We start from the raw sequence: 17,623 nt of genomic DNA on the forward strand, positions 1-17,623 counted from the left end.
ACTACGCATGTGAAGTTGCAAGAAAATAATATTTAAATGTATCTCAAACCATTTTTAAATGTTGACCCTGATGTCAGACATTGGCCCCTTAATTTATGGGAAGACCCATAAGACCCCCAGGTTATGGGACTTGTCGGGGAAATGGCAGTCCCTGATGGATTCTATTAATAAGAGCAGCACCCTCTGAAAGGGTTTCATCTCACCCTCTTTCTCTCTCACACATAAACACACTGTTTACTAGAGACAAACACACATGGAAAGATGTTGTTTACTGCAGATAAATGGAGGTGTAAATGAAGAGTTGCTCTGATTCTCAGTGGAAGAGGAATGGAGTCAGGGATGGAAAAGAGGTCTATCTCAGTGTCTGGCTGCTCAGAATGCCTGGCATATCCTCTGTATATCAGCCTGTTACACATCTTAAAAATATTCACATATGATACATTTATATTAACATTCCAGTGAAGAATGGCGTACACCAATCATTGATCCCTTTATGACATGAAATAGGCTACTTTGATCAATATTGTAGGGAAGTTTAGGGCTGAACTTGGAATGGAGGGAATGGAGGGCAGTGCCGTGGTGTCGGAATGGAGGAAGATAAGGGGGTGAGCGGTGGTACTGAAATAAAGAACCACAATGCCATGATATATTTTTTTTCACCATACTTGCACCATGTGCACATACTTTCTGCAAGCTGACACAAATCTAACCTTTGAGCAGTCATGTGGATAATACAGATGTTATAGTGGTTGTTCTGAGAGGGAAGCAAAAATAGACTGTTTTTGTGAAATGTTGGTTATTTTTGATCTCTTCAAATACATGATTCTCTTCCATGGGAAGGTTTTACTACTACTACCGTCTACCATAGGGCTTATTATTGTTGCGGGCGTCCATAACAATCTAACAGTATTACAAAGAAGGGTTGTCCGCTAGGGGTTTCAAATACAGTAGCCAATCAGGATGAATTATCGATGAAATGTAAATTGTTTCATGAATTGAATAAATAATATCACAGGGAGTATTGTTAAACATATTTTGAGTATGTGTGAAATAGACTATCTCTTACATATTGACTGACATCCCATCACGCCCTCCCGCCTCGGTGAAGTAGCTTCGGCGTCTTCCATAGAATCAATCTAATTCATCATGGGGTTCGGAATCGGATACGGCAGCTGGAGTTTGTTACTCCCGTCGGTCTTTCCAAAACCGTGAATTTCCCGGTTTAGATACATGCTCTCTTGGACTAGGACAGTGCAGAATAAAATGTCGTGTAAAGATTTTCTCTCCGTGGGGCAGAATAGAGGGTGAAAACTATATTACCCGCCAAATAGGCTATTTCCCAAATCGCTCATTCGCTATCCAAGTCGGAGAGAGAAATTGTTTGGAAAGGAGAGGTGGAAGAGGCCCGACTTTGAGGTAAGATTTATGTTTTCAAGGGCGATTGTTTTTCTAACTTCAAACATATAATACACAAAATGGTAGGTGATTCAATGGCATTATTTAATCATTTGTATTGGTTTACACACTAATAACTAGTAATCACACAGCTACAACTAACTTTAAAATCCCTCCCTCGTTTTGACACTGTTGTTTCTCAACAAACTAACCTAGCTAGCCAGACAAGTAGCGAACAAGCTAACCTCGGTTATCATACATATTCCTATGGGACGCACTTAACTTTTTTCTTATGACCAACACTTAGCTAGTTGTGGCTTTAACTAATGTCTATTTCGTACTGTGTGACATTGTAGCAAAGTTACGCAAGAAATTGTTGTTTTTCTTATTTTCTAAAAGGCATTTGTTGTGAACGTTCTTTTCATAACGTAACCATTCTGATCCCAAATCTTGCGTTCTACGAAGTGGTCGTATTGTGTCGCACAAGGTCGTTATATTTCTTTCAATTGTACCTATGTAGTTTGGCCATAATCCCTGAATGTAACATCACAGCTCTTTCTTATAACATTCATTGGCACAGATACGCTTTCCTCCCGGACACAGAAATGCACACAAGTTTTGAGTTTTGCGCGGTTGTAGTGTATGTAATCCTACCGCTAGAACGTGTCAACATCTCTTGCCAGGGTTTCAAATGGTCTTTAATCTAATAATGCACGTCTGTGAATTAAATTACATTCTCCCAAATTAATATTTTATGTTGCGTTCTCCAGTCAACAAACGGTAAATGTTTTGTTGTGAAAAATATTTTATCAGGATATATTGACTGGTATAAATGGGGAGAAGGCGATCGAACGTATCTATACCACTTTAGTAGACGAGGTGAAGTCATTCTGTGTTTCTTTTACCTTTGGATGTGACTGGCATGATGACAGAGAACTTTGGAATGTAACAGTCTTGAACTTTGCTACATTCCGTACATTATAGTAGCAATACCTAGCATAATAGCACCCCGTTATATGCAGGAATCAGACTGTTGCCATGTAATCTTTTTATATGTGGAATAACAAAGGATTTACCCCCATACTACAGCTGCTGCAGGCGCTATGGCCATAGCTGCGGCATGGGAGTGACGTGACATTCAGTACGAAATGGCTTCCTAAACACAACCCCTAACCAACACTACCATCATGCTTGTCCCACTGAAGTAGAAGCAAAGCTCAGAGGTGGAGGCAGAAAGCATGGATGAATCAGTGCTGTTGGACTTGCTGGAATGCCCAGTGTGTTTGGAGCGGCTGGATGCCACAGCCAAGGTCCTCCCTTGCCAGCACACATTCTGCAGGCGCTGCCTTCAGGGCATCCTGAGCTCCCGGGCAGAGCTGCGATGCCCAGAGTGCCGTACGCTGGTGGAGTGTGCTGTGGACGAGCTGCCCAGCAATATCCTCCTGGTTCGGCTGTTGGATGGCATCAAACAGAGACCCCGCAGGGCGGGCCCTGTAGCTGGAGTCTGCACCAACGGCACAGCTGGAGTCAGGATGCAGGGCAACGGGCCCAGAGACTCAGGCGCTCCAGGAGCACAGCCCCAGAGAGGCCAGGCAAAGAGCACCCCAGTGAGGGTAAGTAGTCCACTTTCAGGGGGTTGTTAAATATGGATGAGTGAGCATGTATGTGGTTTCTCATAGTTTGAGCCAGGGCTGAAACAAATCAGAGCAAATCTGCAGGGATTAAATAGCAGCATGTTGCATTACTGGCTCTAATCTTTGGCCCAGATGAACAGTTATCATAGTGATCCTACAGCTGGCCAGCTGACTAACAGCCCAGTGCTGAATACAACAGGGACTACTGAGCAGATGACAGTTGAGCCAACAAATGTTTCCGTCCTCCTGGCTGCTAAATACAATAGTGTCATGAGGTTCATATTGAACTGTTGTTGAACCATTCGTTAGATTGGAACATATGTGTGTCAGGTCCATGTTGTTGTGAGGGTTTTGGAATGAAGGTGATGCAGGTGTTTGTTAGGACTGACAGTTACTGTGCAGCACAGAGAGATAGTCATCAGGGGTGATGCAGAGCCAGAGGTAAGTGCTAGAATCCTATTAGCTCTCCGACAACCAGCTTGGTGCTCTGAAGGCCAAGTTATGCAGCTGAGAGAAACCGTCTCCACTAGAGGTCAACCGATTATGATTTTTCAACACCGATACCGATTTTTAAAAATATATAAAATAAATAAAGTTTTTTATTTGTAATAATGACAATTACAACAATACTGAATGAACACTTATTTTAACTTAATTGATTTTATTGATGTATTATATTAAGCCTCAAATAAATAATGAAACATGTTCAATTTGGTTTAAATGATGCAAAAACAAAGTGTTGGAGAAGAAAGTAAACGTGCAATATGTGCCATGTAAGAAAGCTAACGTTTAAGTTCCTTGCTCAGAACATGAGAACATATGAAAGCTGGTGGTTCCTTTTAACATGAGTCTTCAATATTCCCAGGTAAGAAGTTTTAGGTTGTAGTTATTATAGGACTATTTCTCTCTATACGATTTGTATTTCATATACCTTTGACTATTGGATGTTCTTATAGGCACTTTAGTATTGCCAGTGTAACAGTATAGCTTCCGTCCCTCTCCTCGTTCCTACCTGGGCTCGAACCAGGGACACATCGACAACAGCCACCCTCGAAGCAGCGTTACCCATGCAGAGCAAGGGGAACAACTACTCCAAGTCGCAGAGCGAGTGATGTTTGAAACGCTATTAGTGCGCACCCTGCTAACTAGCTAGCCATTTCACATCGGTTACACCAGCCTAATCTCAGGAGTTGATAGGCTTGAAGTCATAAACACCGCAATGCTTGAAGCGTTGCGAAGAGCTGCTGGCAAAACGCACGAAAGTGCTGTTTGAATGAATGCTTACGAGCCTGCTGCTGCCTACCACCGCTCAGACTGCTCTATCAAATATCAAATCATAGACTTAATTATAACATAACACACAGAAATACGAGCCTTAGGTCATTAATATGGTCAAATCTGGAAACTATAATCTCGAAAACAAATCGTTTATTCTTTCAGTGAAATACGGAACCGTTCCATATTTTATCTAACGGGTGGCATCCATAAGTCTAAATATTCCTGTTACATTGCACACCCTTCAATGTTATGTCATAATTACGTAAAATTCTGGCAAATTAATTCGCAACGAGGCAGGCGGCCCAAACTGTTGCATGTACCCTGACTCTGCGTGCAATGAACTCAAGAGAAGTGACACAATTTCACCTGGTTAATATTGCCTGCTAACCTGGATTTCTTTTAGCTAAATATGCAGGTTTAAAAATATATACTTCTGTGTATTGATTTTAAGAAAGGCATTGATGTTTATGGTTAAGTACAGTCGTGCAACGATTGTGCTTTTTTCGCAAATGCGCCTTTGTTAAATCATCCCCTGTTTGGCGAAGGTGGTTGTCTTTGTTAGGAAGAAATAGTCTTCACACAGTTCGCAACGAGCCAGGCGGCCCAAACTGCTGCATATACCCTGACTCTGTTGCAAGAGAAGTGACACAATTTTCCTATTTAAAAGAAATTCATGTTAGCAGGCAATATTAACTAAATATGCAGGTTTAAAAATATGTACTTGTGTATTGATTTTAAGAAAGGCATTGCTGTTTATGGTTAGGTACACGTTGGAGCAACGACAGTCCTGTTTCGCGAATGCGCACCGCATCGATTATATGCAACGCAGGACACGCTAGATAAACTAGTAATATCATCAACCGTGTGTAGTTAACTAGTGATTATAATTGATTGATTGATTGTTTTTTATAAGAAAGGTTTAATGCTAGCTAGCAACTTACCTTGGCTTCTTACTGCATACGCATAACAGGCAGGCTCCTCGTGGAGTGCAATGTAAAGCAGGTGGTTAGAGCGTTGGACTAGTTAACCGTATGGTTGCAAGATTGAATCCCCTAGCTGACAAGGTAAAAATCTGTCGTTCTGCCCATGAACAAGGCAGTTAACTCACCGTTCCTAGGCCGTCATTGAAAATAAGAATGTGTTCTTAACTGACTTGCCCAGTTAAATAAAGGCGTAAAAAAAATCGGTGTCCAAAAATACCGATTTCCGATTGTTATGTAAACTTGAAATCGGCCCTAATTAATCGGCCACTCCGATTTTAATCGGTCGACCACTATTCTCCACTGACAAGAGTAAGCAGAATTATGTTCTTCGTTCTTATCCTTAGGAGTCACAGGGAGAAGACTGGTTGACGTGTTTGGTTATGTTAGGTGGATATTTGGGATCATATGTAGCATGAAACCAGTCCATGATGTTCTTTTCAGATGGTGCCTTCAGAAGGTATTCACACCCCTTGACTTTTTCCACATTTTGTTGTGTTACAGCCTGAATTTGAAATGGATACATTTAGATTGACATTATGGGGTAGTGTGTAGGCAAGTGACAAAGTGGAATTGTGTTTTTTGCAATTTTTACAAATGAAAAGCTGAGATGTCAAGTATTCAACCCCGTTGTTATGGCAAGCATAAATAAGTTCAGGAGTAAACATTTGCTTAACAAGTCACATAAGTTGCATGGACTCACTCTCTGTGAATGTTTTGTATATTTTATGACTACCTCATCTCTGTACCCCACACATACAATTATCTGTAAGGTCCTTCAGTCGAGCAGTGCATTTCAACCACATAGACCAGGTGGGTTTTCCAATGCCTTCCATAGAAGGGCACCTATTGGTAGATGGGTAAAGAAAAAGGCAAACATTGAATATCCCTTTGAGCATGGTGAAGTTATTAATTACACTTTGGATGGTGTATCAATAAACCCAGTCACTACAAAGATACAGGCATCCTTCCTAACTCAGTTGCCAGAGAGGAAGGAAACTGCCGAGGGATTTCACCTCGAGGCCAATGGTGACTTTAAAACAGTCACATAGTTTAACGGCTGTGATGGAAAAACTGAGGATGGATCAACACCATTGTAGTTACTCCAGAATACTGACCTAATTGACAGAGGAAAAAGAAGCCTGTACAGTTTTTGTTCTGATTACAGTGTTTGTTTGGGGTAATTCCAACACACTACATTACTGAGTACCACTCTTCATATTTTCAAGCATAGTGGTGGCTGCATAATGTTATGGGTATGCTTGTAATGGGATTTTTTTTTCAGGATAAAAAAATAAACGTAATGGAGCTAAGCACAGGCAAAATCCTAGAGGAAAATCTGGTTCACTCTGCATTCCACCAGACACTGGGAGAGGAATTCACCTTTCAGCATAAAAATAACCTAAAACACAATCTACACTGGATTTGCTTACCAAGAAGAGAGTGAATGTTCATGAGTGGCTGAGTTATTGTTTTGACTTAAATCTATACTGACCAAAAATATAAATGCAACATGCAACAATTTCAAAGATTTTACTGTTACAGTTCATATAAGGAAATTGGTCAATTGAAATACATTTAATTAGGCCCTAATCTATAGATTGTTGGTCACAGATACTTTTAATTAAAAAAAGGTAGGGGCATGTGTCAGAAAACCAGTCGGTATCTGGTGTGACCACCATTTTTCTCATGCAGCGTGACACGTCTCCTTCGCATAGTTGGCTGTTGATTGTGGCCTGTGGAATGTTGTCCCGCTCTTTAATGGCTATACAAAGTTGCTGGATATTGGTGGGAACTGGAACATTCTGTTGTACTTGTCGATCCAGAGCATCCCAAACATGCTCAACGGGTGACATGTCTGGTGCAGGCCATGGAATAATTGGAACATTTTCATCTTCCAGGAATTGTGTACAGATCCTTGCAACATGGGGCTGTGCATTATCATGTTGAAACATGAGGTGATGGGTGCGGATGAATGGCACGACAATGGGCCTCAGCATCTCGTCACGGTATCTCTGTGCATTCAAATAGCCACTGATAAAAAGCAGTTGTGTTTGTTGTCCTTAGCTTATGCCTGCCCATACCATAACCCCACTGCCACCATGGGGCACTCTGTTCACACCGTTGACATCAGCAAACCACTCGCCCACACAACGCTATACACGTGGTCTGCGATTGTGAGGCCAGTTGGACGTACTGCCAAATTCTCTAAAACAACGTTGTAGGCTTATGGTAGATAAATTAACATTAAATTCTCTGGCAACTGCTCTGGTGGACATTTCTGCAGTCAGCATGCCAATTGCACTCTCAACTTGAGACATCTGTGGCATTGTTGTATGACAAAACTGCACATTTTAGTATCCTTTTATTGTCCCCAGCACAAGATGCACCTGTGTAATGATCATTTAATCCACTTCTTGATATGCCAAACCTGTCAAGTGGATGGATTATCTTGGCAAATGAGAAATGCTCATTACAGGGATGTAAACAAATTTGAGAGAAATAATATTTTTTGTGGGTATGAACTTTTTTTGTAATAGGCTAATGTTGCACAATCCAGGTGTGGAAAGCTCTTAGGGACTTACCCAGAAAGACTCACAGCTGTAATCGTCGCCGAAGGTGCTTCTACAAAGTATTGTCTCGGGTGTGAATACAAGTATAAATGAGATACATTTGCAAAAGTTTTCACTTTGTCATTATGGGGTGTTGTGGGAAAGAAATCTATTTAAATTTTGAACTCCGGCTGTAACACAACAAAATGTGGAATAAGTCAAGGGGTATGAATACTTTCTGAAGGTGCTCTAGTTGTCATGGCATCTGCTCTTTCTCACCCGCCAACAAGAACTAGCATTATTTTCTTTTTAAATGGAATAATCTGGGAAAATGTTAAGTACAATGCTTACTGGCACGGCATTCTATCACTCATGTCATATGAAATGGCCTACCAGTGATGCAACATAAGATTACTGCATGTACTGTAACAGACAATCTGTAATGTTTAGCCTAGGTATTGTATGAGCTGGCTTCACTCAGTATTTAGGTATTGACAAGTTGTGTTTGGTGTATTGTACCTCATTCAATAATACTCAGTGAAGAAGCTGGGTCAATGGACAGGTTGTATGTAGTCAGTGGAATGTTGTTACTGTGTCTGTTTTAACCGTTCAGGTATAGAGATCCCATCTCCGCTGGGTGAAACTACCTAATGCTGGTTGAGCTGCCTCATTTACTGTAGTATCACTTCAAAAGTCAGCCCATTTCAAGCTGGGCCTGTTGGAACTTCCCTCTTTTGAAAAGCCTGTTTATTGGAGATAAGAGCTAGTCATACTTGTGACTGCTCCATTATATGGTCCTTTTGAGGTTTATATGATCCCCTCAGTAAGGGGATGGAACTCGCAATGCCCTGAGCTATCATGTTTAGCCTAAACAACCGCGTAACGCATGAACGCACGCACGCACACCCACACACTACACAATACTGGGAAATTATCCAGACTCCTTCGCTTTTTCCACATTTTGGTAAGGTTATAGCCTTGTTCTAAAATTGATTTAAATTTGTTTCCCCCCCCCCCCATCAAGCTACACACAATACCACATAATAGCAAAGTAAAAACAGGTTCTTTCAAATGTTTGCTAATACTTTATTACATAAGTATTCAGACCCTTTACTCAGTATTGTGTTGAAGCACCTTTGGCAGTGATTACAGCCTCGAGTCTTCTTGGGTATGACGCTACAAGCTTGGCACACCTGTATTTGGGGAGTTTCTCCCATTTGTCTCTGCAGATCCTTTCAAGCTCTGTCAGGTTGGATGGGGAGCGTTGCTGCACAGCTATTTTCAGGTCTCTCCAGGGCTGTTTGAGTTGGTGTTTTGGTTGGGCCACTCAAGGACATTGAGACTTGTCCCGAAGCCCCACCTGCATTGTCTTGGCTGTGTGCTTAGGGTTGTTGTCCTGTTGGAAGGTGAATGTTCGCCCCAGTCTGAGGTCCTGAGAGCTCTGGAGCATGTTCTCATCAAGGATCTCTCTGTACTTTTCTCTGTTAATCTTTGCCTCAATCCTGACTAGTCTCCCAGTCCCTACCGCTGGAAGACATCCCCACAGCATAATTCTGCCACCACCATGCTTCACAATAGGGATGGTGCCAGGCTTCCTCCAGACATGACCCTTGGCATTCAGGCCAAAGTGTTCAATCTTGGTTTCATCAGACCAGAGAATCTTGTTTCTCATGGTCTGAGATTCTTTAGGTGCCTTTTGGCAAACTCCAAGTGGGCTGTCATATACCTTTTACTGAGTGTCTTCTGTCTGGCCCCTCTACCATTTTGGCCTGATTGGTGGAGTGCTGCAGAGATGTTTGTCCTTCTGGAAGGTTCTCCCATCTCCACAGAGGAACTCTGTCAACGTGACCATCGGGTTCTTGGTCACCTCCCTGACCAAGGCCCTTCTCCCCCTACTGCTTAGTTTGACCGGGCGGGCAGCTCTAGGAAGAGTCTTGGTGGTTCCAATCTTCTTCCATTTGGTTGGTACCCCTCTCCAGATCTGTGCCTCGACACAATCCTGTCTCGGAGCTCTACGGACAATTCCTTTGACTTCATGGCTTGGTTTTTGCTCAGACATGCACTGTCAAATGTGGGACCTTATATAGACAGGTGTGTGCCTTTCCAAATCATGTCCAATCAATTGAATTTACCACAGGTAAACTCCAATCAAGTTGTAGAAACATCTCAAGGATGATCAATGGAAACAGGATGCACCTGAACTCAATTTCAAGTCTCATAGCAAATCTTATGTAAATAAGGTATTTCTGTTTTGCTTTGTCATTATGGGGTATTGTGTGTAGATTGCTGAGGATTTATTTTTTATTTAATCAATTTTAGAATAAGGCTGTAACAAAAAAAAATGTTTTAAAGTCAAGGGGTCTGAACTTTCCGAAGGCAATGTGCGTATTACCAAGTGTCTTCAAAGCACGTTCAGCATCATTTCTCTGCTGTAGCATGTTGTCTTTGTGAAGTCTGTTCTGCTCTCTCCCAAGGCATCTTACTGTAGAGAGAGAGAGAGAGAGAGAGAGCTGAATGGGAGAGGGGAGGGTAATGCAGGTGGAATATGTCAAAACATGAAAGGCACAGATCAAAGCCTGGCTGGGTGCTAGAACAGTTTTATCCCTCCCTCCCTCCCTGCCCAGTGAGTCAAGGAGTGCTGGTCGACTCCTCAGGGACCCTTCGCCTCGCTGCCCCCACTTGGTTCTCCTCATATTGAACTCAGTCCTCCACCACACCACACTGACTCCCTCTCTCCTATTGGACTCAGTCCTCCATCACCCCACACTGACTCCCTCTCTCCTATTGGACTCAGTCCTCCATCACCCCACACTGACTCCCTCTCTCCTATTGGACTCAGTCCTCCATCACCCCACACTGACTCCCTCTCTCCTATTGGACTCAGTCCTCCACAACACCACACTGACTACCTCGCTCCCTCTCTCCTATTGGACTCAGTCCTCCATCACCCCACACTGACTCCCTCTCTCCTATTGGACTCAGTCCTCCATCACCCCACACGGACTCCCTCTCTCCTGTTGTCCTCAGTCTCTCCTTCAGTTGTTGTGCGTCTCTCGTTCTTTGAACTGGCCCCTTCAGCTTGGCGCTCCTGTCCAGCCCTGCCTGCCCCTCTAATTATTATCTGGCCCAGAGAATGGACTTGAGGGGAGAGAGGGTGGAGCCTGACCGACAGATGCATAACAGGGTTTTGTTTCTGCTCTCCTCTGATCTGACTGACTGACATGGGTGTCAGGAGGGACTTGGGGAGAGGGGGCTGTGTTTTTTGGGGGGGGGTGCTGCCAGTGGCAGACAAAGGGTAAGGAAGGAATGCTATGGGAAAGGTGTTAATTGTAAAAGGGTCAATGGTCCCTCCCCTTCCTTGACCCTGGCCTGTCACAATGTAACAGAAGTCACCAGTGGTGTGACACCGTGGCCCTGGCATGTCTCTGAATAATGGGGAATAAAGGAGTTGAGCAGGCAGCCTCAGGGAAAGGCTGTGTGACTGTGGAGGGGACCTCATCACTGATGAGTCAGGTTAGCTCTATGGCTCTCCGATTACTGGGATGTTCTGTCCTCCTGGCTTTGTTGTTGAGTCATACTAGAACAACACAGTAGTTTTCCATCCTCCCACAGGTTTGGATGAGATGATCATTATCATGTGATGTGGGTAAAAGCCGTTGTAAGTGGAAGTCAGGGGTCAGGCTCAGGGGTCGTGGCTGTGTGGGGTCGGAGCCAGCAGAGACGGATTAAAATAACCTGCTCATTAACACAGAGGGGGAGAGGTCCCTCCCCCTGGATGTCTTTCATTTGCATTTTAGTCTTAGAGAAATTGTTATTCTACTGAAAGCTTAGGCTGGTTTTAAAACATAATATTTTGTCAGCAATGGATTGCTATAGATGTGTGGACGATTGGCCAAGTGTCTTCAAACTGAAAACTGATTTAGTAGAATGAATCAGTGTATCTGAAATTGTTCCACAGCTGGTGTCATTATCACATTGCCACTTTTGATGGGACGTTAGCTTTGTGTGAAACCCAGCGCGTACATTTTGTAGAGGAGGTTGTCTGACATCCTGCTCGACGGCAAATGTTGATTTAACGACGCCGGAGGAGAGTTGTGTGAGCTGGACCTCCTGTCGTGTGGGCACGCTAGCGTGTGTGCGTTGAGGGGAGAGATGCAGCAGTATCCTCTCCTGTCTAGCTGAAGCTCGGGGCTAGAATTAGGCCGTTGTTTCCTCTGTAGTAATGATGCGTTAGTAGAACTCATGGCTGCTTCCCTCTCTTTCTAGGGCTTGTAATTGCCGGAGACCTATTATCACGTTAGTTAGGTGCCGATACGATATGTATTACGATTCTCACAATTCTACTGTATTGCCATTCTCTATTGCGATTTGATGTTCCAAACATATTGCTCACTATATGTCTGCTGCAGAGAGACGAGGGAGCCATGAGTGAACGAGTTTTGAACAGTCAGTGCTTATAAGTGCTTTTTATCTTTTTGTTTTGTACTTGTTTTTTTTTTTTATAGTGAGGAATAATGTTGTTTACTGTTTTGTCCTGGTATAAGTGTCTCATTCAATTCCAGTGCTCCTCCTTGCGTCTGAGTCCTGCTGCTGCTGGCCCTCTTTGATGACGTCATATTGTTGTTGGCGGTGTTTTCTGCTGGCTGTCTGGCTCACTTCGGCCTGTGTGATGGAACCACCTCATTACACCCTCACTCTGCCCACACACTGGCAAACGCATACTTACACCTCCACTGGGAACAGATGAACAGGCCCTATACTTTTCCCTCTGTCTTTCTCTCTCCTTCCTCCTCATTTTTCTCACATTGCCTATCTCTCTTCTCCTCTTTACATCATTCAAAGAATGTTTTCAGCTCAGAAATGTAAGGTGTATGTAGGTCTGTCTCCCCGGACAGAACGGTGTGTCTGTGTTAATGTATGTCTGATCTTTTTATCTGCCTCCCCAGACAGACCTGAGAAGCTGTGCGTGTGTTCAGACAGAGCTTAGTGTGTGTATGGAATGCCACAGGTGGTCAACATCTCTGTTTTCCTAAACACTGGGCCTGTCTGGTCTCGTCCAAACGGCAAGCTCACACACTCAGCTTCTGCTTTTGTGCTTGTTGTTCGTGTGTGTGGTTTTCTGTGTCTGTCTAGTGAAGTTTGGTAACTGTTTGAACTTTAGGTTATGCTCTGGTATGATATACGGTGGCTGTACATTAATATGGCTTTAGCAGTGTGTGTTGAGAATCAGGCAGGCGGGCAGATGGGGAGGGGGGGCAGACAGGGAGGGGGGGCAGGCGGGAAGGGAGGCGGGCGGGCAGACTGGGAGGCGGGCGGGCAGAATGGGAGGCAGGCGCCAGAGCAGCTGTTGCCCCCAGGGCAGAGTCACCTGCAGCATCTGCCTCCTGTCCTGACAGACTGACACTCTCATATTCATGGGGGGGATGAGTCGGCCATCTTTACTTTCATTATGTAATGTAAGGCTTAAAGGGACATTTTTCTTGTAATCATTGGCGTTACTAAAACAACTGTGTAATTTTATAGACTGTAAACAGTCACAATTCAGTGTGTATGTATTTGTTCTGTTGTCTGTGAAGGTGTGGTAGGAATGTTGGTCTCTGTGTAAGCACTAGACTCTGGGTGGCCTAAACTCAGCATTTGCCAACCCCAGGCCCCCCTCCACATGCCCCCCAGGCCCCCATCCACATGCGCCCCATACCCCCAACAGCTCTGTCAGCATGAGGTTGGGGGGGGGGGGGTTGTTGTCTGACCTCTATTTTAATGCAGTGCTGACACACACCTGTGATGACCAACCAAACTCTGTCTTCCATCTACTGGGTCTCCAGAGTGACTGTGTGTGTGGTCCAGCCACAGAGACTTCCTGATTTTTATATACTAACAAACTCATGGCGCAAGTGTCTCAAACACACAACAGCAGGCGCCTGGCTATGCAGCCTTGGGTTGATCATAGGGTTGCAAAGTTCCGGGAACTTTCAAGAAATTCCCTGGTTGTCCAGAAATTGATTCTGGGAATTGGAGTTGGGCGGTATCCAGATTTTCATACCATTTCTGTACCATACCAGGGTATACGGTATTACCAGAAGTGCCCACGAGGGGCGATATATATATATATATATATATATATATATATATATATATATATATATATCTCTAGTCTGGGTACCAGTCTTGGCTAACATTCCGCTCCTTGCCACCCAATCTCATTGCCAAAGAGTCTGGCCTTTCGGCAGTCTCAACGTGCAGCTAACTAGGCACGTTGTTGTATTGTGAGGCTTAAAATCAAAGCAGAGGTTCTGTGATTGGGATTTGCAGCATGTGAGCTAGCAACTTTGTGCAGACTGGTTTCGTCTGGACAAACAAACGGTTGCTTAGCAACTGGATACCAACGTGTTCTGCTGTGATTGGAGGATGGCTGTGAGGGTTAAATCGAATCAGGATCAACTCCTCGGTTCTCCTCTCTCATTAATGATATAATACATTTTTGAAGATGGCAGAAAGGCCTGTCTTTGGCAATGACAAGAAGTGGCAAGGAGTGGAATGTTAGCGAAAGAGACTTGTACTCCAACTAGAATGTCTCTGCTGTAACCAAGAAGCTTGGTATTGACATCTAGCCACTTAATTAGCAAGTTAGCAAACCAAATGCAAAGCTGGAGCCCTGAGCTGGATATCATTTATTTGGTACTTCTTAGATTTCTTATAGTTAAAAGCAGTGGCACAGCAGCCCCCGGGTGCCCCCAACAACCCCTCTCTGAGGTATACGTTATATACGTGTATGGTATAAATCGTCCAAGCCTACTGTGAAATCTTAAAGCAGGATTTGAGAAAACCAGGGAATTTGTTGAAAGTTCCCGGGATTTTGCAACCCTAGTGGATCATAACCCCATATTCACCCTGAACTTTGGTCGGTTAGTCAGTGAAATGAATGTTTGACTGTGTGTCAGATGTTTGAAATCAATCACATAGTGGTGCGCCATCTCAATTCCTCTAGTCCCTCTGGCCCTGTAACTCCACAGCTTTAACAGAGCAGCTTGACCTCTGACCTTGTGGTGTTATTGGTCTGTGATCGGTTGACCATTTGCTGGCCGTCATGTTAAGTGTCCAGTTCCCATCCCCAGGGCTGAGTCATGATTTGGTGGGAGTTTCTTTTTCAGTTGATTGACCTCTGACCCCTTGCCCATTACTCCCACTGTGGAAGGTGTGTGTGCCTCACCTTCGAGGTTTTGCATACAGATGTGTGGTCCATCTTCTGGAAAGGAGAGATAGGAAGGAGGTAGAGCTGGGTGATATGGCCTGCAAATCATAACTCATTTCCTTTCAAACCTATGGGCGATTCACGATATCTCGACCAGTCAGCAGTAATCGGATAAATTCAGGGCTTGTGAAGATATACCTAGGCTAAATATAAGCCTTCCACAACCATAATACCCAATAATGATTATCAAAATAGTCCAACCTGCTTTTCTTTTGCAATCACTGATCTCTCAAGTCTGTCTATTTAAAATTCATTTTTTGTTAAAAATGTAACCAGAACCATGCATAATGCACATTCACTAATAATGATTAACTTCTTGTAGCAGTCTTTATAGAAAATTAACACCGGTCTCATAAACAATCTCTTAAGCACGAGCTAGTGAGGAAGTAGGCAGGCATTCTTTATTTTTCAAGTTTAGTCAACTTGGGTCTACTTGCTAGCTAACAAGGTAGAACAGTTGAATTGTTATCAACACACCCTTCTGTCCATCTCCAACTGTTTGAACAGCATGCTAACCTGTCCACTTTATTCAGATGATGAAATCAAGTGATCTACCTTATTTCTCAGAATGAGAACGAGTTTCCTATTCCTTATGTAATTGTTTTATGCTTACTGCACATTTTATAAAAGACTAGACAGCTAGTATAACAGTATTTGGTTAAAATGCTACTCGCGGTGCCGCAATGGCGCACCGGTCGAACTGAGCATTCATTTCCCAGAATCTATGTTAATTGGTACACACGTTTTAGTAGTGTCTGCTCTGCTCGCAATTTTGAATAGTTGAGACATGAAAAGGGTATCGTTAGAAAGGTTATGTTCTCCTCTATTACAGTAAAATAATGTCTCCATGTGTCCCATTCTGTTGGACCAAACCTCAAATGCAAGTAGTGAGTTGAAACCGCTTGTCAGAGGAATATGTGATCTCTCAACTTTGTTGACTTGAGTGTCAGAGGGAGGGGCTTGGTGTGTGTCTAAACCATAGAGGAAGAGGCCATGCGAGAGGTTTCAATTGCGCTAAAAACAGTCCCAAATAAGCCTGATGTGTTTCTATGGGCTTATTTTGGACCTAAACTTGTCGCCCGCCTTTGGAACAACGACTCCCACTCCCATTGTTAGGGTGGAGACGTGCATCTTGTCATTACACATCTCTGGTGTAGATGGGAAGGTGCGCACTGCACAGAAGAGTGAAAGAGACGAGACCAAAAAGACACCCACTCGTTACAGGCATTTGGAATATCGAGCAAAACATGCATTCAAATGAATTGGATTATATCGCCCAGCCCTAGAAGGAAGGCAGCCACACATGCAGGCTTCCTCTACCCCCTCCACTCACTTTTCTCTGACTCTCCTTTCAGATCCCTTTCCTTCTTGCAAGGGAAATCAGAGCCCTGTGTTTGTTTATCTGCAGTGTGCCGATAAAGTTACCAGTTTGTGCTATGGGGCCCAGGGGCACAGTTAATCTGCATTTGTCCCCTGAGTGACATCCCTCTCCCCATCAGAGGGGCACGGGGGAGCCAGCCAGGCACTGAGACCAGGGGATGTGGTGGGGCTTGATGTGCTTATGGGTGATTATGGATGATTATGTATATGGGCTATAACAAGGACTATAGATATGGGATTACAGTACAGCCACCTCTCTCCCCTTTCTCTCTCTCTGTCTGTCTGTGGGTGGGTGGCCATAGAAACACTTCTCTTCTGAGGGTCAGGAATCAAAGCCCTTGGTGAGAAGCACAGAGCTAAAGAGCCTGGGAAACTGTGTGTATGGGAGATTGTTAGAAGTGGGTATAATGGTCAGTGTATATTGTTTGTTACTGAAGCGGTGATTGAGTGATCGAGAGGGCCCTATGAAGCTGCTGCTGGTGGGAGCTCTGGGTTTCAGGTTGATGTTGGCGAAGGGGAATGTGTAATTTAGAAGGCTACTCTCTTAACCTCTGACCTGTCTCCTTTCGGCGCCTTGTCACACACACACCCGCTGCAGTATGTTTTAACTTTACCAGACTGTTCCTCTGCTGGTCCCACTGGAGCGCTGACCCTTGGCCTGTCTGATACTTGTTACTGATGACTTGTGTCTCCTAGAATAGATTGTATTTATTCACATCCAGTCCCAGTGTTCTGAGTATGGAGAGAGGGGATACCATTGGATACCGCTGTGAATGGAAACCAGTGGATCTCTCAGCTGCTCTTCATCAGCCAATTGTTGCATCATTTGATCACCTCCCACCAGTTCTCTCAGCACATACCACTACAGTTGTATGATTCTTCGATACTGAATCTATTTCACACAGAGCCACGGAGTGTGTGTGTGGACATCCCGTGTGAGGGAGGCAGTGAAGGAGATATCAAGTGTTCTCACTCTTCATGTGTGGGGCCTCCTGCTGACAGTGTGTGATTTAATTATTCAAGTTGGTTTGAATAGAAAAGAGGAGCGCTGTTGAGGACCGAGGGAAGGCTCTACTTGTTGGTTATTCTGTTTTCACACACGCTCTCTCCTCTCTCTTGCTCTCTCCCGCCACCCTGACTAGAAACAATCTA

The 17,623-nt window shown here is 43.9% G+C and overlaps 1 protein-coding gene across 2 annotated transcripts in view; it reads left to right on the top strand.

The window, feature by feature from the left end:
* Positions 1-1,065: 1,065 nt before the first annotated feature.
* LOC139578532 (E3 ubiquitin-protein ligase SH3RF1-like) overlaps positions 1,066-17,623 on the top strand; it is a 51,950-nt gene continuing 35,392 nt past the window's right edge. For both annotated transcript variants that reach the window (XR_011675570.1, XM_071406250.1), the window contains exons 1-2: positions 1,066-1,416; positions 2,485-3,008. Coding sequence is in view for 1 of the 2 variants with exons in the window: in XM_071406250.1 (XP_071262351.1) it covers positions 2,634-3,008 (375 nt within the window). In the remaining variant the exon portion in view is untranslated. The remainder of the gene's footprint in view (positions 1,417-2,484; positions 3,009-17,623) is intronic.

This window comes from Salvelinus alpinus, chromosome 6, assembly GCF_045679555.1.
Source record: "Salvelinus alpinus chromosome 6, SLU_Salpinus.1, whole genome shotgun sequence".
Lineage (NCBI taxonomy): Eukaryota > Metazoa > Chordata > Actinopteri > Salmoniformes > Salmonidae > Salvelinus > Salvelinus alpinus.